General features: G+C 39.3%; 1 protein-coding gene across 6 annotated transcripts in view; it reads left to right on the forward strand.

The window, feature by feature from the left end:
• LOC104586869 (piezo-type mechanosensitive ion channel component) overlaps window positions 1-18,963 on the forward strand; it is a 140,016-nt gene extending 121,053 nt beyond the window's left edge. For 4 of the 6 annotated variants that reach the window (XM_010244241.2, XM_088900460.1, XM_088900462.1 and 1 more), the window contains 4 exons: window positions 14,657-15,160; window positions 15,320-15,461; window positions 15,584-15,728; window positions 17,464-18,105. In XM_010244241.2, coding sequence (XP_010242543.1) covers window positions 14,657-15,160; window positions 15,320-15,461; window positions 15,584-15,728; window positions 17,464-17,599 — 927 coding nt within the window. In that variant the 3' untranslated portion in view covers window positions 17,600-18,105. Of the gene's footprint in view, window positions 1-14,656; window positions 15,161-15,319; window positions 15,462-15,583; window positions 15,729-17,463; window positions 18,106-18,335 lie in introns of those variants that run through there. The other 2 variants (XM_010244242.3, XM_088900459.1) reach the window with 2 other exon arrangements.
• The last annotated feature ends 2,972 nt before the right edge of the window (window positions 18,964-21,935 follow it).

Raw genomic sequence — 21,935 nt, forward strand, 5'->3', positions numbered from 1 at the left:
TGTGATGAAGTTATTAGTTTGTGAGAAAGTGAAGAGACAAGAGGAAGAACAATAGTCTAGATTTGTTCGAACCAACCCAAAAAAGAGAGTGTTTATATTAAAGAAATATGAATGGACAAATTTGTCCTTACAAAAGAATTAAAGTTGTACACTAATGTACACGCCTACAAAATACAAGAAAGAAAGATAAAATTACATAACTACCCTCCATCTTCTCTACACTCCCCCTCAAACTGATGTTGGTGGATAAGCATCAATTTGTTTATAAGAAAATTATGTCGGGCTTTGGTGTAGAGGTCTACAAGTTGTAAGCCCGAGGAGACATGTGGGAGAGAGATATGACCTGCAAAGAGAAGATCACGAATGAAGTGGCAATCCACCTCAATATGTTTAGTGCGTGTTGTGTAGCCTAGCATTGTAGGCTTGGGCCTATTTATGTTATGTCATAACATTTACTTGTGTAACTTCCTTCCTGGGCTAAATGGGCCTGGGCCTACTTTGTTTTTATGTTTTTCTTACAGCCTACAAATCAGAGGCAGATTTGTCATTGTATCTCTTTCTTATTGCCCTAGTATAAAAGTTGTCTTGGAGTGATGGAGAAGGGGCTGCCCGTTTCTTCTAAACCTCTTTTTCTTCTATTTTCTTCTTCTTCTTCTTCTTCTATAGAACTGGATACAGACAAATACAGACATGGTATCAAAGCATTGATACTATCCTCTTCATTGATTCAAAATTTTATATACTGTTCTTCTATTCTTTTTCGTTTTCTTTACTTAGGGTGTTAAAGAAACCCTAGTTCTGCTTGTGGTTCTCTAAACCCAGTTGCTTTCTTGGGTTTTCCCTTGGGAGAAGATCCAAGCGAACCTAGAAGAGGTTCGGTAATGCTCCAATAGGGCAAGACAAGCTGTGAGTAGTCTCTGGACTACTAGAGTAACCTGTAGTAAGCAAGTTAAGATTTTGAACTTCAGGAAGGTGCAGTCCAAGTAGGTTTTCAGATATCTTTGTGGAAGACCTTTTATGTTTGGTTAGAGGCTTCCATCATACTAGGAGTGAAGTATAGGTTGTTGCCCTCTACTTCAAGCTTTTTTAGAAGCTGAGCAGTGTTTGGTTGCAGACCAGGTGTTTGTTTTGTGTTGCAGCCCAAGTTCCTCTATTTTTGTCCTGCTGTTTTGTGTTGGAGTATTTTCCAGTCTAAAGGCCGGTAGTACTGATTGTTTTCTCTTGTTTTTTGGGTGAAATTTCACATCAGAAACAGTTCATTATGTCTTCAAACTCTAGTGAGGTAACCTCCAAGGAAAGTCAGCCAAGTAAAAGCTTATTCAACATGGAGAACACTAGCTTCCCAAATCTTCAGATCACTAATGTGAAACTAGATGAATACTGTAGAGAACACTGATGTGGGCCCCACTGCAGTGGTCCCCACTGTGTTCGTAGGACAGCAGTGTAGTTATTTGTTTCAGTTATAGTAGTGTCAGTTTGAGTCAGTTTGTTAATTCAGTTGTTATTTATTTCAGCTTTTATTTACTTTATTTATTATGGAAAGAACACAAGTTTGTGTCCTTTCCATTATGTACTAAACATAACCTATAAATATTAAGAGAGTGGCGGCGGCAGATCTGTTAGAATCTGTCCCTCCTTTCAACAACTTGTGTTCTCTTGTTTCTCTTCTATTCTCTCTCCTTTCTCTCACTTTTCTTCTGTTTTGCAAACCTAAAACCTATTAGGATTCAAGACTGATTACAGTCTTGATCTTCTACTTGGTATTAGAGCCTATCTAGGGCTTCTCATGTGTGTCTAGTCCAGCCGACCACATGAGGACTAGCTAGGGTTGGAAGCTTTGAAGAAGTTTTCGGTGGCTGAATCTTGGAGATTACCAGGAGAGGTTCGCAGCAGTTGAAGACTTGCCGCGGCTTGCAAAGAGTTGGTAATCTGGAAGAGGCAGCGAAGGTTAGGGTTCAGGTAACCCTAGAAGACAATAAACCGAAGTACATAAGTAAGTTTTTTTTACTGAGTTTCAGAGACTGCAATCAGTCGAGATAGGTTGGACCTATCTAGAAAGAGGGGCCGAACTGTGTTCAAGTTTGTTTCTAGGGTTTGGCTGCCGAACTGTGTTTAAGTTTGTTTCTAGGGTTTGACTGTTGGGCCGAACCCCCCTCTTCAAAGGTGATTAGTTTTTAGGGTTTCATATTGCCCTACGACAAGTCCCACTTGTGCAGACTGCTTGGAGAGTGCAGCTGAGCACTTACTTCAGACCTACAGTTGAAACCCTAATTTTGCTCTCGCAGCAGTGGGCCCCACAGTAGTGATTTCAGAAAATAGCATCTCAGATTGATAGGCTGCCTGGTACTGTGCGTGCCGATTGATTTCAGATCAGATTTGAGTTGATTTCTTGCATATACTGTGATAGGCGATTGATTTCAGATCAGATTTGGGTTGGTTTCAAATCGGATCAGATCAGATCAGATTTGTGTTGGTTTCGGATCAAATTTCAGACTTGCTTGTTTGACTCTGTTTTCTGGTATAGTGGCTCTAACAGTTTGTAGCCACTGAATCTTGATCAAAGATGGAGTTTAAGGGTCAGGGAGAAAGTAGTTTTGGAAACCACAGTTATGGTAGTGTATCTGAAACCGGGTTTCAGATTACAACTATGAGATTTGATGGGACAAATTATTTGGAGTGGGCTCAATCAGCCATGATGGCTATTGGAGGAAGGGGAAAACTGGGTTACCTCTTGGGAGATGTGAAAGAACCTTCCAAGGAGGACCCAACATACACCAAGTGGGTTCAAGAGAACTATTTGGTTATGGCATGGCTGTGTAATTCTATGCAGCCACATATCAGCCGAAATTACTTGTGGGCAAAGACAGCTAAAGAGATGTGGGATGTTGTGAAAGAAACCTATTCCCAACCCCTTAATGTTGCCAGAGCCTATGAACTGAAGTGTGAGGTGTACAACCTTAAACAAGGAGAGAAGCCAGTTTCTGTCTACTTCTCTACCTTGAAATCCTTGTGGCATGAGATTGACCATCTAGAGACCCTTGAGTGGGAGAGTCCCAAAGATGCACAGACTCACAGAAAGCAAGTCGAGACAAATAGGGTATTTGAGTTTCTGGCTGGTTTGAATTCAGAATATGACATTGTGCGACAACAGATATTGACAAGAGATAGTGTGACCCTTTCTCAAGCATACTCCCTGGTGCATAGTGAAGAGACCCGGAGGAAAGTCATGATGCAGCCTCAGCCCTCTTTCCCAGCCTTGATAGCTATTAAACCTAAGCCAGGGGGTGACTCAGAAAGGGACCGGAAGAATGAAGATAAACGGGATCTGGTATGTGAACATTGCAAGAAACCTAAGCACACAAAAGATACTTGTTGGAAGCTACATCCTCACTTGGTCCCAGCAAAACTAAGAACTAAGAAGGGTAATGCTCATATGGCAGTGAACACTGATTCAACATCCTCATCAGGCACATCCCTAGAGACTTTAGCTACTGTTCGGGCTGCCCTCATACAGTTGGAAAAGGAAGTTGGGAGTTCAGCTCAGCCATCTCAGTCACCATCAGCTCCTGCTACATCTGCATTTGCACATTCAGGTACTCGAGCCTCAGCTTACCATGCCTCAGCTCCAGTAATACTGATCACTGCTGGGTAATAGATTCAGGTGCATCTGACCATATGACTAGCTTGCCATCTTTGTTCACTTCTTATCACTTGTCCTCTGGCCGAGATAGAGTATCCATTGCTGATGGCTCTCTTGTTCCCATTTCGGGCAAGGGGGACATCAAGCTATCGGATACTATCTCTTTATCTTCTGTCTTGCATGTTCCTAAGCTTGATACTAACCTGCTTTCAGTTAGTAGTATTACCAAACACATGAACTGTTCAGTAACCTTTTTCCCTGACCGATGTGGTTTTTAGGATTTGGAGATGAGGAAGGTGATTGGGACTGGCCGTGAGACGAACGGGATCTATCTGCTTGGAGAGAGTTCTCGTCGGGAAGAGTCAGTGGATAAGAAGTCTTTTGTTTCCCAGTCTGTGAGTTCGGTTATGCCAAAGCATAACCGATTAGGTCATTTGTCTTTTAAGTCTTTGAAGAGTTTGTTTCCTGCTTTATTTGAGTCTGTTGAGTTATCAAAGTTGAGGTGTGAGAGTTGTGAGTTTGCCAAACATTGTAGAACCTCTTATTCTTTAAGTAATAAAAGGAGTAATTCCTCTTTTGATATTGTGCATACTGATGTTTGGGGGCCATATCATATCTCTTCTATGGGTGGGTACAGATATTTTCTACTGTTTTTTTATGACCATACCCGTTTTTCTTGGGTCTATCTTATGCGTTCTCGGGATGATGTTCCTGCTCTGACCCAAAACTTCCATCAGATGGTTCTCACTTAGTTTGGGACCAAAATCAAAGTCCTTAGATCTGATAATGCAAAGGAATACTTTGTTCAACCATTGACCTCTTACCTTCTTAGCCATGGAGTTATTCACCAGAGCACTTGCCCTTATACACAACAGCAGAACGGCGTTGCCGAAAGGAAGAATAGGCATATCTTGGAGGTGGCTAGAAGCATTATGTTTACCTCCAATGTACCTATTCGCTTCTGGGGTGATGCTATCCTCACGGCAGTTTATCTCATTAATCGAGTTCCTTCCCGGGTCCTTGATATGAGAACCCCCACTGGGTAATGAAGGTTGTAGTGGTGAGGGTGGTCAGAGGGAGCCGGAGTTGAGAATCTATCACAGGCGATGCAGGCAGGTTGATCCTAGTCTTCGGCAGTCCCGGCCAGCTCCAGTTCCTTCTGCGGCTCCAGATCCAGAGCCTACTGAGATACCTCTCACTGTTGCCACTTCCCCTCCTGTGGATGACCTTGATCTCCCTATTGCCATTCGCAAAGGGAAACGACATTGCACCACTTCTACAACTCACAACATCTCACAGTTCTTATCCTATGATCGTCCGTCACCATCTTACCGGTCCTATCTCACTTCCATTGCCGATGTCCCTATTCCAAGAACAGTGCAAGAAGCCTTATCAGTTCCAGAATGGAAAGATGCAATGCAAGTCGAAATGGATGCCCTGTTGAAGAATAATACTTGGGCACTGGTTGACCCACCAAAAGGAAAGAAACCGGTGGGATGCAGATGGGTGTTCACTGTGAAGCATAATGTTGATGGATCTATTGAAACGTACAAAGCCCGGCTGGTTGCAAAGGGGTTCACTCAGACTTATGGTATAGACTACTTGGAGACCTTTGCCCCAGTAGCCAAGATGACCACCATTCGAGTTCTGTTATCCCTTGCAGCAAATCATTCTTGGCCCCTGTTTCAGATGGATGTTAAAAATGCCTTTCTGAATGGAGACTTACAAGAAGAGGTTTACATGCAGTTGCCTCCTAGATTCTATGATACAGAGACAGGTAAGAAGGTTTGCCGACTGAACAAGGCATTGTATGGTTTGAAGCAGTCACCTAGAGCCTGGTTTGATAGGTTCAGATTAGCCCTTGGAAGGTTTGGTTATGTACAGGCCCAGTCAGATCATACACTATTCATCAAGAGGGTGGAGTCCTCTCTGACACTACTAGCAGTATATGTTGATGATATTGTGGTGACAGGAAATGACAGTCATGAGATTGAGTCCCTCAAACAGCTCCTTCATCAAGAGTTTGAGGTGAAAGATCTTGGTGTACTACGGTACATTTTGGGTATTGAGGTTGCTAGATCCAAGCAGGGGATTTTTATCTCTCAGAGAAAATATGTTCTAGATCTATTGGCAGAAACTGGAAAGTTGGGTGTTAAGCTGGCTGATACACCCATCGAACAAAATCACAAGATTAGTGCAGAGGGTGGGGAGCCTCTTGAAGACAAAGTTATGTTCCAACGGTTGGTTGGAAAGCTTCTATATCTCTGCCTCACTCGGCCGGATATCGGCTATGCAGTTAGTGTTGTTAGCCAGTACATGCACTCCCCTAGAACTTCTCATCTTCTTGCGGCAGAGAGAATATTAGCATACATGAAGAGATGCCCGGGTAGAGGTATATTGCTCAAGAACAATAATCACATGAGGGTGGAAGTCTATACAGATGCCGATTGGGCTGGAAGTGTTGATGACAGAAGGTCTACCTCTGGATATTGTGCCCTGGTGGGAGGTAACCTTGTCTCTTGGAGGAGTAAGAAGCAGAGTGTTGTTTCCCGCTCCAGTGCTGAAGCGGAATACAGGTCAATGGCTAATGGAGTGGCTGAAATCTTATGGCTGAGGTCACTACTTGAAGAGTTGGGTATTGACTATGAAAAGCCCTTAATGCTGTATTGTGATAATTAGGCAGCTAGCTATTAATATAGCTCACAACCCAGTGCAGCATGACAGAACTAAACATATCGAAGTTGATCGACATTTTGTGCGAGAAAGGGTCACATCACAAGAAGTGTCTTCCATACATCACATCTAATATGCAGCTCGCGGATATCCTCACCAAGGCTGTACAAAGGAAGAAGTTAGAGACAGACCTATCCAAGTTGGGAATGATAGATATCTACTCCCAACTTGAGGGGGAGTGTAGAGAACACTGATGTGGGCCCCACTGCAGTGGTCCCCACTGTGTTCGTAGGACAGCAGTGTAGTTATTTGTTTCAGTTATAGTAGTGTCAGTTTGAGTCAGTTTGTTAATTCAGTTGTTATTTATTTCAGCTTTTATTTACTTTATTTATTATGTAAGTACCAAGGGCAGATGTGTCATTTCTATTATGTACTAAACATAACCTATAAATATTAAGAGAGTGGCGGCGGCAGATCTGTTAGAATCTGTCCCTCCTTTCAACAACTTGTGTTCTCTTGTTTCTCTTCTATTCTCTCTCCTTTCTCTCACTTTTCTTCTGTTTTGCAAACCTAAAACCTATTAGGATTCAAGACTGATTACAGTCTTGATCTTCTACTAATACAACTTCAAGGAGTGGTCCATTTTTGCAAAACTTCACATCACAAGTCATGGTTTATTAGGCTACATAGATGGACAAGTCAAAGAACCTAAGAAGAACCTGCATATGGAACTTGGACAGAAAAAAATGCACTTGTTATGACATGGCTGTTATCTTCCATGACACCAAAGATATCTAGGACAGTCCAACACTATCCTATAGCTCATAAGATTTGGAAAAAATTATCTACCCCCTATACGAAGGAAAAACAATGCAAGAATTTTTAGACTGACACAAGACATTGCAGCCTTAACTCAAGGAAGTTTATCAGTTGCAACTTACTTTGCTACTCTTGAGGGGATTTGGGATGAACTTGATCATCATCTTGTTCTTGATTGGAAGAATTCTAAGGACCAAGAAATGCACCAAAAGCAAACTGAGGAAATGAGTGTTCAAATTTCTTGTTGGACTCAACTCTTCTTATGAGAGCATCAGTTCTCAGATCTTGGGGAGAGATGAACTTCCCTCTTTGCAGCATGTTTACTACTTAATTAGAAATGAGGAGATCCGGAGAAAAGAAATGAAGGTAGAAGCCCCTCCACAACTGGGTGAACATTCAACAGTTGTTTCAACCACACAAAAAGGAGGAAAGGGGGAGATAAAAGAAATCTGAAGTGCTCTCACTGTGGGGGAGGGAGACATACCAAAGATACCTGCTGGATCTTGCATCCTCACCTTAAACCAGCAGCTCTTAGGAAGGAGAAAAAGCTGAATAAAGGTCCAGGACCTTATGGACATGTGGCAAGTTCAAATCTGGTGGATGGAGTGCAAAAGCCTATCACCTCGAGTGCTTCTTCGTGTGTGGGACAGACCACTACTTTCCCAAGTAGCTTCCCTGAATTTACAGCAGCAGAGGTAGACATTCTAAATCGGGCTATGGCTCGATTGAAACAATCCGCTATTCCTTCCTCATCCTTTGACAAGACAGGTATGTTTTCCGCCCTTTGTGCTATTCAGCCTCATCCGAATGACCCTTGGGTGATTGGCTCGGGTGCCTCTGAACATATGACAAACAATTCCTCCTAATTCTCATCTTATCATCTTGGTTCTGGGCAAGATAAAGTAAGAGTTGCTGATGGTTCTCTTTCCCTTATTCTAGAAAAGGGGATATCCAACTTGGAAAGGATCTTCCTCTTAAATCTGTTTTGCATGTTCCAAACTTTAATAAAGATTTGCTTTCAGTTTCTAAAATCACCAAAGATTTGGATTGTATTGTGACCTTTTTCCCAACAGATTAGAAGAACGAGTAATGGATCAGAGAAGAGCCTACTTTGATACCATGTTTGTTTGTGAGAAAGTGAAGAGACAAGAGGAAGAACAATAGTCCAGATCTGTTAGGGTTGATCAATTTGATCGAACCAACCCAAAAAGAGAGTATTTATATTAAAGAAATATGAATGGACAAATTTGTCCTTACAAAAGAATTAAAGTAGTTGTACACTAATGTACACGCCTACTAAAATACAAGAAAGAAAGATAAAATTACATAATTACCCTCCATCTTCTCTACAAAAGTACCCATTTTGGTGCAACAGTTCTACCAGATGATTCTCACACAATTTGGAGTGAGGACTAAAGTCTTCAGATCAAATAATGCTAGGGAATACTTTGAGAAGGACTTGTCCTCATACTTTTTGGAGCATGGTGTGATTCATCAGAGTAGTTGTGCATACACACCACAACAGAATGGGGTAGTAGAGAAGAAGAATAGACATATTGTGGAGGTGGCAAGGAGCCTTATGGTGTGTGCCTTAGTTCCTATTCGTTTTTGGGGGGATGTAGTTCTCACAGCCATGTATCTGATTAACCATGTTCCTTCACGCACTTTGGGGTTTAAGGCACTTTTCAACTTGCTTTTTCTAGATGGGGAGATATTTCATATACCTTTGAGAGTCTTTGGTTGTGTCTCCTTTGTTCACATTCTTGGTTCTCATCGCAAGAAATTGGATCCTAAGGCCTAGAAATGCGTTTTTCGTGGGTATGCTCAAAACCAAAACGGGTATTGTTGTTATGATATAGTGTTTGGGAGTAGTTTTGTCACTATGGATGTTACCTTTTTTGAGTCTACTTTCTTTTCCTTAGGTGGTTCTCCTTAGGGGGAGTGTTTTGGGGAGGAGAACTCACAAACACAACCTGTCCCTCTTCCTATTTCATTTATTCTTTCATTTGATTCACCTATTCCACCATCAGCAACTATAGTCCCACTACCAGATCCACTATGGCCAGCCTCACAGTTCTATCAGTACCACCAAAAGAGGGTTGACTCTACACATGCTTAGATAGAAGAACTTGCACCATTCTCCGTCAGTCCGTCTGAGATCCCAGGTTCAGCTGCTACAGTTCCAAGTATTTCCCTTGAGTCTGAGCCTGTTATTTCCTCTGGTAATGATGCTTTTGTACCTAACACTGTTGCGGCAACTAATCCCACTGATCTTGATCTTCCCATTGCACTCCACAAAGGGAAGAGAAAGTGTACAGCCCATTGCATTTCATACCATCTCTCCTACAATGCCTTATCACCCTTCTACTGCGCTTTTCTTTCTTGGATTTTGTGTCTATACCCAGGAATGTTAGTGAGGCTCTCTTCAAACCTGAGTGGAAACTAGCTATGCAAGAAGAAATGGAAGCCTTGGTTAAGAATCAGACATGGGAGATAGTTGATCTTCCTACAGACAAAGAGACAGTCGGATGCAAAAGGGTGTTCACTGTGAAGTACAGCGCTGATGGCAGTATAGAGAGGTACAAGGCAAGGTTGGTTGCAAAAGGATATACACAGACCTATGGTATTGATTACCTGGAGACTTTTGCACCAGTTGCTAAGATGAGCTCAGTTCAAATTCTCTTGTCCCTAGCATCTACCTATTCATGGCTTTTATTCTAGCTTGATGTTAAAAATGCTTTTCTTAATGGTGGTTTGGAAGAGGAGGTATATATGGACATTCCAACTGGTTTTTATGAGAATGTTGGTAAGGGAAAAGTTTGTAGCTGAAGAAATCACTATATGGTTTGAAACAGTCACCTAGGGCATGGTTTGACAGGTTCAAAGGGGCATTTATTTGTTTTGGGTACACACAAACTCAATCCGACCATGCTCTCTTTGTAAAAAGGAGAGAGGCACTCTTGTTAGTATTGATTGTATATGTAAATGATATAGTTGTTACAAGAAATGATCTGAAGGAGATTGATGCACTCAAGAAGTCACTACAACAAGAGTTTGAGATCAAGGATCTAGGTGAACTAAAATACTTTATGGGGATTGAGGTTGCAAAATCCAAGTATGGGATTTTCATCTCTCAGAGGAAGTATGTGTTGGACTTACTACAGGAGACTAGGAAGCTAGGAACTAAACCAGGTGATACTCCTATTGACCCAAATCATAGAATTAATGCTTTGGATGGTGAGTTGGTTAAGGATGTGGGAAGATATCAGAGGATGGTAGGTCGACTACTATATTTATGTATGACACGCCCAGACATCTCCTATGTTGTTAGTGTTGTGAGTCAGTATATGCATGCTCCTCAGGTTCAGCACTTGGAAGCCACTGAGAGGATACTTGCATACCTGAAGAAGCATCTTAGCAGAGGGATTCTTTTCTCAAACCATGAAAATTTAAAGTTTGGAGTCCTACACAGATGCAGATTGGGCAGGTTGCTTAGATGATAGGAGATCTACATCAGGGGTATGCACCTTTGTGGGAGGGAACTTGGTCTCATGGAAGAGTAAAAAACAGTCAATTGTTGCTAGATCAAGTGTAGAGGCTAAATATAGATCTATGGCTCATGGTGTTTCAGAACTACTTTCGGTGAGATCTCTACTGAGTGAGATTGGAATAAAAACTGAGGAGCCCATGATGTTATATTGTGACAACCAAGCTTCTAAGAATATTGCCCACTATCCAATTCAGCATTACAGGACTAAACACATTGAGGTTGATACTTCATAAGAGAAAGGGTGACAACTGGAGAAGTTTGCTTGCCTTATGTCTCTTTTGAATTACAGTTAGCTGATGTCTTCACCAAAGGGGTTGCAAAGAACAAGCTTGAATACAATCTATGCAAGTTGGGAATGTGTGACATTTACTCCTAACTTGAGGGGGAGTGTTGAGGTTTTAGACAATTTGTGTAGTCTATTGTGGTAGTTTTTTATTATTTATTGTTTAGATAGGAAGTGGGACCACAGCACTCTTGTTGGGTCCCTTTTGAGTAGTTATTGTAAGTGTTTTATGTTGTTTTATGTGTTAGCTGCCCTATAAGGGCATATTGGTCTTTGTACTCTTTATTATTTTAGATAATAGTGAAGAGGGCGACCAGCATTATTGCTCTCTTTTCTCTCTCAAATTTCTTCTCTTTCTTTCTCCTCTCCTCTTTTCTTCAAGAAATATTCTTTTCTTTTACAGATTTTTTTATTTCAACACTTTTCTACTAAACTTTATGCTACAGCTAGGGGGAAAGCTGGTTAAATCAATGGTAAAGTGAAAGAACCCAAGTTAAGGACTATTGAACATGATAGATGGGACCAAGAGAATAGTATGGTAAGGTCCTGGCTCCTTGTTGTGATGGAACTAGAGGTTGGGAAGAATTATGTGTATTGATACAGCAAATAAGATTTGGGAGCAGGCAAAACTAACCTATTTAGAGTAGAGACATTATGCTAAGGTTTCTTAGTTGTAGGCTGAATCATCTACATGTAAGTAGGGTGATCGTAGTTTGTCTAATTACTACTCTGCCCTTACCTCTGTTCGCAAAGAATTGGATCACTACCAAACTATTCAATGAAAGAATGATGATGATGATGCAAAAGCAAACAAGAAGTTAGTTTCTCAACAATGAGTTTTTTCTTTCTTGTTAGGCTAAAATCTTGTGTTTGAGCCTCTTTGTGTTCAAAATTTGGGTAGTAGTGACCCTCCTTTAGTCCAAGAAGTATATGCCATTATGTAGTCTGAGGAAATTCTATGTTTCCATGGATGTCTCTTTCTTTGAGAGTGAGCCTTTTTTCCCTGTTTCTCCTCAGGGGGAGAGTAGGAATGAGGAAAACTGGTTCAGCTCCCTCCTCTTCCTGATCCTCCTCCTTTTCGTGTCTTCTTCCGTCGTCACAAAGGCCAACCAAATTCAAGAGTTGTGGAGAATCCAGAAGTTGTACCTCCAGTGCCATTAAACTCTTCAGGGGCGGATCATACTCACTCAGGTATCTTGGTTCGCATTGATGTTCCTGACCTTGTTGCAATTGATACCTCTGTTGCTAATGACCTTGACCTTCCTATTGCTCACAGGAAAGGTGTTAGATCGTGCACCACTAAACACCCAATTTCCCACTTTGTTTCCTATGAAAACATCACCCTCTTTTCGAGCCTTTCTCACATCCATTGACAATGTCCCTATCCCTAAGAATGTGGCAGAAGCTCTTTCAGTACTTGAATGGACAGATGCTATGAAGGAAGAAATTAATGCCCTTCATAAAAATGGCACATGGGAACTTGTAGATTTTCCTAAGGGAAAGGATCCAGTTGGATGTAAACGGGTGTTCACAGTCAAACATAGGGCTGATGGCACAATGGAGAGGTATAAAGCTCATTTAGTAGCAAAGGGGTTTACACAAGTGTACGGAGTTGATTATGTAGAGACTTTTGCACCCGTTGCCAAGATGAACTCCATTAGAGTTCTATTCTCTCTTGCTGCTAATCTTGACTGGGATCTACATCAGTTTGATATCAAGAATACATTCTTGAATGGTGACCTTGAAGAGGAAGTTTACATGATGCAACCCCTTGGTTTTTAGGCTCAAGGCAATGAACAAAAGGTGTGCAGATTGAAGAAGTCTTTATACGGGCTGAAACAATCACCGAGAGCTTGGTTCAGCAAATGACATGCAGCGGTTCAGCAAAAAGGATACAAACAATGTCAATCTGATCACACATTGTTTGTGAAAAGAGGAGAAGGTAAAATTACTGCTTTGATAGCATATGTTGATGATATAATTATCACTGGCGATTGGAAGGATGAAATCCAAAAGTTGAAGAATTTTCTTGCCACATAGTTTGAAGTAAAGGATCTAGGTCCTCTAAGATACTTCCTAGGAATTGAAGTTGCCCGCTCAAAAAGGGGTATCTTCATTTCCCAAAGTAAGTTTGTCCTAGATTTACTCCGGGATACAGGAAAAATGGGAGTGAAGCTAGTTGATTCTCCCATTGATCCTAACCATAAATTAGGTGACAGCCAAGGTGAACCTATCAAGGATGTGAAACAGTTTCAGAGACTTATAGGGAGATTGTTATATCTTTCTATGACCCACCTAGACATTGCTTATGCAATTGGTGTCCTTAGCCAGTTCATGCATGCCCCTATGACCACTCATCTTGAAGCAGCAGAAAGAATCCTCCGATACCTTAAAAGGTTTCCAAGTGTTGGCTTATTGTTTCAAAGGCACGGACATTTGAAAGTTGAAGTGTATACTGATGCAGATTGGGCAGGATCCCTAAATGACAAAAAGTCAACTAGTGGCTACTGTACCTTCATAGGAGGAAATCTAGTTACTTGGAGAAGCAAAAAGCAAAGTGTGGTGGCTAGATCCAGTGCTGAAGCTGAATATCGAGCAATGGCTCATGGAGTGGCTGAAATTATGTGGATAAAGAATCTGTTGAGTGAGTTGGGTTTTCCAATGGACAGACCTATGACCCTATTCTGTGATAACAAAGCAGCCATAAACATTGTTGCTAACCCTATGCTACATGATAGAACTAAACACATCGAAGTCGACAAGCATTTTATCAGAGAGAAAGTTATCACAGGGGAAGTGTGTACTCCCTATGTCAACTCTGAGGATCAACTTGCAGACATCTTTACAAAAGGACTACACCACTCAAGACATCATGATTTATGTGACAAGTTGGGCATGATTGACATTTATGTCCCAACTTGAGGGGGAGTTTTAACAGCTGTTATTTTTTCCTATGTATAGTACTGCAGGGGTACTATTGTACTTTTGCTCCTTTTTATTTTAGTTGCTGTCACCCTAGTATATATATTAAAAAGCTGCGCCGCCAGCAGTAATCTTTGAGCTCTCAGTTCTCTCTTCTCTCTTCTTCTCTCCTGCATAACAAATCTCTTATTTAAGCAGTTGGTATTTATATGATTAATGGTTTTTACTGCCAAAAACCTGGTGGGGAATTGTACTTGAGGTTTTATGATAAGTGGTTTCTCGATCACATTCAAAACTTGATTAAAGATCCTAGATAGTAGGTTGGTCCTAATTCTATAAGTACTGCCAATGTTTAAATGGAAAAATTGTTTAATTACATATCAATGGGAAATATTTGAATCAATTAGTTTAAACATAATTTCTGATTTACCTTTTTCTTTGCTTTGCTTGGCTGCAAAGCTCATATACTTTTTTATACTTACTAGTGTAATGGCATGTGCTATGCACGTGTTGGAGTTATGATATGGGAATTTGTCAAATTTTCAATAGGCCCAACCCGAAGCCCAAGCCCGAAACAGTGTAAACTATTGACTCGGGCCAACCCAACTTGCAGCCCTAACTGACACAAGTTTCTTTGTCCTATTGAGCTTATATACCTGTTCATAATATGGAATAGTACTTTCTTTCTTTGAGGGCAATGGGCTCCTTTTGCCTTTTGACATCAGTGTTAATGTTTGCATGGAAATTTATTGGTGTTCTCTTTTGACAGATGTATAGCAGTGGTAACCCAACAAACATTGCAAATCCTATTAAGGATGCTAGTGTTCAGATTGATGTTAAGACAGCTGGTGGAAGACTGACATTATACCATACCACTCTGTGTGAAAGGCTTCCATGGGATCAGTTGGATGTTGATGTTAATCTGGACCCTCATGGTTTTCTAGATACATATAATAAGAATGATATCCAATTAATATGCTGCCAATCTGATGCTAGCACCTTGTGGCTTGTTCCCCCTGTGGTTCAGGCTAGATTCATTCAATCTCTCAACAAGAACATGAAAATTATTTTTTCTTGGGTATTTACGAGGGATAGGCCAAAAGGGAAGGAAGTTGTCAAATATGATCCACCTATTCAGAAGCAGGATCTTCCAGAGCCATCAGAAGTGAAGGCAGTGCTCAATGGTACTGCCAACAGTTTTAGGATATACAATATTTACCCAAGATACTTCCGGGTTACTGGTTCTGGTGATGTACGCCTTCTTGAGCAGGAGGTATGCCTTGCTCAATACCTTTCCATCTTTCTCTTGTTTGCTTGATATGGATGTAACTGTTTCTTTTCTTTTACTTTTACTGTTATTAACTAATCATATAAAATTATTATGGATTTGCTATTCATACATCACTTACTAGTTACTATTAATGGTATACAGGTTAATCTTGTCAGTGGGGACCTTACAATAAATCATGGAAGTCCTGACTGGTGGTCTTTCTATGATGTCAATGCATCAGATGTGGGTGGCTGTGGAGGATTGACAGGACCTGTGGCCATCATTGTATCTGAAGAAACACCACGTAAGTTGAATGAAAAACCACAACCATTATAGTTTTTTCTCTATTTCAATTAAGAAAGACTTATAAAATTGTTATTGATTTCTTCTCGTGGATTCACATCTAAATCCTTCATACTTGTCCAGAGGGTATTCTTGGTGAAACTCTTAGCAAGTTCAGCATCTGGGGTCTCTATATTACCTTTGTATTGGCAGTTGGTCGGTTTATCAGACTCCAATGCTCGGACCTTCGAATGAGAATACCCTATGAGAACCTTCCATCTTGTGACAGGTATACTAGCTTTATTTATGGCTTTATGTTTTTTCTTTCAATTAATTTTAAACTGTTACAACTAATAAATTTAGGAGCAATTTAAAATAAGTCGTAATCAATGAGATGTTATAATCTGTTGTATCCTTGAGCTTAAGCTAATAACAAGAGCGATATTTAGGTTCAAAAACTTTCTCTATCTGAGATTAAACTATTACAATTATAAAGTGTTCCCTAAGAGGGACTTGAAGAAAAATAGCAAAAGAGAGAATCCTGAAAAGGAAATGTGTACAGTTATGATACTATACATGACAATACCATAATATGATACATCATCATACTCTCTTATTCCTGTTATTATACTTCCTTATTGCCTATTTTACACTTCCCCTCAAACCAAGGCTGTGAAAGCACAGTTTGTCAACTGGGAAATCATGTTGAACTTAAGTCAGCCTTAGTGAAGATGCCTACAAATTGAGAGTCAGTGGTTATGTAATGGGGAGTAATAGTCCCAGTCAAATACTGGTTAGAAATGAAATGGCAATCTACTGATCAAAAAAAAAAAAAAAAGAGAGAGAGAGATGGCAATCTACTTAATTGTGTTTTAGTCTGCTCATGAAAAACTGGATTAGAGGTAATATTTATGGCACTAGTGTTGTCTGCATAAAGAAGAGTTACTGACAAAGTAAATTGGCAGACAAATCATGGAGAAGACTGCAAAGCAAGATGATGCCTGTCCTCTGTACCGATAAACTCCCAACCCTGGTGGCAATGGGATTTGATCCCAAGTCTACTACAACTACTAGCCAGAGAAGTTACCAACTGAGCCACCATCAGTTGGTAAAATTCAATATTGAGTTTGATGGGTGTAGTAACTCACTAATCATCTGTAAGATTGGCCACTTTACAACATTAATCCCAAGAAAAATGAGCCTCTAGTCCTAAAAATAAGTCAATGAACCCAAATCCATCTTAAATGTTGACTTGGAATCAACTTTAGTTGCTCAATGCCCTCAGTGCCATCTCTTGTCAATGTATCATCAAGATATAATAGTGAGAAAGTCACACCTTAGGATCTTGAATAAACAAGCAATTGATAGTCATTACAGCTGTGTGTATCTGACCTTAATTATCACATCCCTAAAGCATTCAAACCATGCCCTTGGAGCTTCCTTTAATTCATGCAATGTTTTCTTTAACTTGAAATCCAAGGACTGATTATGAAAATGCCCTAGAGTTGCTAAATATAAATTGTTTTTTTCAAATGGCCATGAAGAAATGCATTCTTTACATCCATCTGAAAGATAGTCCAATGATTAATTGCAGAAAGAGCTAGGACAACCCTAATAGTTGTCATTTTAGCATAGGAGCAAGGGTTTCTTCATAGTCAACCCAAGGTTCAAAGTATCGATACGTATCGGCCAATACATATCGTGCCAATGGCTTCCCGATACACCCCTCCAGGGGTTGTATTGGGTCAGACCCTGGCTCAGAGGGTAGCCGGGCCTTAAACCGACCCCTCTGAACCGTTTTTGAAAAAAAAGATAAATAAAACCTAAAAAAAAGTACCAATACAGGCCGATACGCCCTACCGGCATATCAGCCTTTGTCGATACTTTGAACCTTGAGTCAACGTCATATTCCCATTTGCACCCTTGAGCTACAAGATGAGCCTTAATTGGAGATCTTGAACTTTAATAGTGCAATGTTACTATGCTTCTTGGTCTAAAGGGTTTATTAACTGTTAATTGGATAGATTGATAGCAATCTGTGAGGATATCTATGCTGCAAGAGCAGAGGGTGAGCTTGAAGTTGAAGAAGTCTTGTATTGGACTCTGGTGAAGATTTACAGATCGCCACATGTGCTTCTTGAGTACACTAAACCCGACTAGATGAATGCATTTTGTTCTCACGTCAGCAATTGCCACATGGTGCTTGAGCTATCGATTGTGATTAATACTAACCCACTTACATTCTGAAAGCATATTGTTGTTCTGACAGTAGCCCTATGGTTTTCTAGCTTACAGTTTTCATTGATACCAAGGCAGGATGAGAAAATGTTTCTGAAAGTGCAGAATTCATGGAGAGATTTTCTAGGCTGATTTGGTTGTTGTGATGGATCTTTACCTTTCTGGTCTAGTTTGGGGCTTCCTCAACTCTTCGAAGTTAAAGAATAGTGAGGATTACAGATGAAAGTGACCACAAATGCAAGTCCATCTATAGTTTGCAGTAGGGTCTTCCTGCTCGGGCTAGGTTGCCTGTTCAGCAGCTGATTGTCATGTACATATTTTGACATTTGATTAGGTTGTTGGCCCCTAGCTTCTGCCAAGGATAGGCCCAAATATTTATAATCTCTTACAAGCTAATTTATAATGAGATGCATAATTTATTTCTCACATCATGTTTATTCTCTCGCATTCAATTGTCAAATTACAGCATCAAATTTTGTTAGAAACGTTTATGCATAAACCTGAATCCCCTGTTGCTATTGTTTTCTCCCATTTAAGTCTTTCAACACTATGCCTAAAAGAGACTACATGCTTCCAGGTTGCTTTATTTTCTGATATGCGACTTTTCAATTAGAAATTTTAAATTTCTGTTGTTTATGTTTTCATCTGGGGTTTCTAGCGCTTTTGGTTTCCTTCCTCCCCCAGTAGGCGGACGGTTATCTTCAGGAATCAGGACATGCTTAACCTGCCTTCTAAATAAAAAGATTCACTCAAAGTAGAAGGAATATAAAGCCTAGTGTTAAAGGATTATGAACCATCTATGTCAGTTGGGCACAGAGTGGATTGGAAGCTCAAAGCAAGCATCTGGTTCTGGTCCATTTCGACAATATATGACATTCCAAATAATACGAGATTTAAGATATGTATCTTAAACGGTCAAGATGTGATTTCTCAATTCTTATTATATGTCTATACATGTGGCAATATCTATTTCAGTGGCTTTTATGACTATGAGTCTGCCCCCATCTTGGTATGCAGTGTTCCCCAGGTGTCGGTGCCTCAACTCAAAGAACACCATGTGTGGAAGCATGTGGCAGTGTGAAACTGTGTAGATGCTGCTATTGCCGGTGCCTGGTGTAATCCCTTGTATAAGCAACTCACATACTGTATTTTTTGGTAGGGATTCGGTGCCTCTAATCTCTTAACGCTGAAGTGGTTTCGTACCACTTTCAGCACTAAAGACGTCTTCGGACCTTTTAACTCTGAAGCCACATGATGGCTGAAGTAATTATTCTTATAATTTTTCCCATATTGTCCCTATAATGTTCAATTAACCTATAATATCTCATATGAAGACCCATCGGACCCACCACCGATCTTTTATTTTCCCCATAATATTATCAATCATATTATTATAATATACAAAATATTCATATTATACTACTATTATAATAGTTAATTAACTATATTATTAATTGTTGTCTTATAGTTCTATTAATAATTACTATAATTAATTATTTAGAATATTATTTACCAATCATAATATTATAATGAAACCAATAATTATTTATATTAAATAATGTTATTAAATAAAATAGTAACCACTTAATTATTAAATAGTATTATAAATTATGAATAGTAATAATAATATTAATATAATATTCATAATACTATAATATTATAATATTACTGATATTATATTATATTACATTATTCATTATAATATGTTATAATAATATTCTAATTAGTAATTAATAATTATTCATTAATAATAATACTAATACTCATTCATTACTTAATTAATTATGAATTATGAATAATTAATTAATCAATTATTATTAATTAATTACTATTAATAATAGTTAATTAATCATAATAATTAATACTTAATTATTATAATAATTTTTAATATTGCTTTTATTGAACTATATAAAAAACAAAAATTCTCTTATATGGGGTTAAATTGGATATTTGACATTTTTTAGAATTCAAAATTCAGGACAACATTCTATGCATTCAAAGTTCAAAGGAAATAAAAGTTCACCAATACCAATATACCTCTTAATGTAATTATTGCACTTTCAGATGTCGGGCATCAGAGAATATGAACAAACCCTAATACTAGTCTTGTAAAGTTGTTGCAACTTGCAATGAACCAAAGCTTAGTTTGAGGAGTGCAAATACAAGATTTAAAAATACTGCATACAAGGTTTTGCATTGAACATTTTTATTTGCAGAGTTTGGAAATAATACAAATACAAATATGTACCATGTAAGACCTTATATTTGCACTGGACATCTATATTTACACTCTTCCCAATTCAAACTTGACATAGCTCATTAACAACTTTGGAGCAGATTGTGCAAATCGCCAAGTTCATGCAAAGCTCAAAGTTCTCTCTCTCTCTCTCTCTCACACACACACACACAATTCATTTTTAGGGTTTACCTGTTAGTGAGTTTGGGTGGTTAATTGTGATTGTGTTTGTGCTTGCTTGGTTATGAAATAGTGGCCTTGAGAGAATATATTACAATCTTTCTTATAACTTATTTGTTTCTCTTATTTTCTATCAAACCAAACATAGCATTAGTGTAGGGTAATCTTTTGGTAGAAAAGTTAATGAGCATAGATGTATCATACACAAAAAGTTAATAAGCATAGGAGTAGAGTTGTTTCTCCCTCTCATGGTGGGGTAATAGTAGGGATCTCTGGTAAATTATGTTTCTGATGGTCCCAATTTTTTTAATCCAAGGATTAAAATATCAATGCAATATCGGGGTTTATCATATCCATATCTGTCCAGATATGTTTGAATACACTAGGGTTCAAAAGTTTGATACATATCGATTAATATGGGCCAATATGTATCATATCAGGGCCTTCCCGATACGCCCCTATAGGGGGTGCTTCAGGTCAGTGATTGGTTCAGGGGGTAAACCAGCCTTAAACCCCTTGGAACCAGATTAAAAAAAATTAAAAAAACAGTACTGATACAGGCCGATACACACCCTATTGGCGTATCGCCCTGTATCGATATGTTGAACCTTGGGATACACTGATACAAAAGTCTTCTATAAAATTTAAAAATTCAGAGATGTGAGTCCCAACCCTCTAATCATTATAAGATTAAAAAAGTATCGCTGGATTTAATATGCGTCAATAAGCAGCTTTGAGTATTGTGCATATCAATATTTCAATCCATACTTAAAGACCTTACATGCTTGCTGAAAGAGTTTATTGATTAATAAAATAAGGAGGGCTTCTAGTTCTTTTTTTTTTCTTTCTGTCACTGATAAAAAGACCATAACTATAATCACTTCATACAATCACTTTTTTAACCCCAAACTTTACTCCCGATGGAGGGGGCACTGTAAATTTATTAATATCAACAAAAGGAACCTAGGAGGGAGGAGGTAGAAGCCTTACCCCTCAAAACTATAAAGAAGGGTAAATCTGTGCCATTATACCCGACCAGATACTGAATATTGGCGAGGAAGCTCCTCTCTATTATGAGAAAAACAATCCGTGCCGGTGTTACAAGCCTCATTGGCAAGAGCATTGGCCACTTGATTGCCTTCTCAGTAGTTATTGAAGAAACATGTAGGAGCATTGCTGTAAAACTAACTGGATCTTCTGCCCAAGAAAAAAAAAAAAAAACTGGATCCTTTCAGTCCAATACCACAAACTCCAAGGCGGAGTGGAGGATCCCAAAATACAATTAGGACCTTTGAGTCAGAACATATAGCTGGGGAAGTATAACCAAGGTCCACAGCAAAACAAATCCCATAAAATAGAGTGCAATGCTCAACCACTAGATTATTTGATAGACCACAAAACCGGGCAAAAGAAAAAGGAATAACATTGTGATGATCCCTCAAAACGAAACCACTGCCACTAATACTAGGGTTACCCCCACATGCCCCATCAACATTCATCATAACCTCATTAGACAGAGGAACCCAATGATTATCTTAGCTCTCATGGAAGCTATCGGCCTGCTGAGTACACCCAAAGAATCAATTTGAGCAAGTTGAACATGACTAGGAGCCTTTGTAAAACTTAGAGGGTAGCACATCTCCTATAGCCGATGTATAATCTTAGAGATTATGCCTTCGGAACTACAAAATTTGTTCTCTATGTAACACTTATTGCATTCTTTCCATATTTCCCATAAAATAACAATGGGTAAGCTACCAACAATCCAGCCCCATTGAGAGTCTTTAGTATCTGCACTAATCTGCCAAGTATGAAGTCTACTACTATCAATAGTCCTCTGCA

The sequence above is a fragment of the Nelumbo nucifera genome, chromosome 3, assembly GCF_055504915.1.
Source record: "Nelumbo nucifera cultivar China Antique chromosome 3, China Antique-T2T, whole genome shotgun sequence".
In the NCBI taxonomy this organism is placed as follows: Eukaryota; Viridiplantae; Streptophyta; class Magnoliopsida; order Proteales; family Nelumbonaceae; genus Nelumbo; species Nelumbo nucifera.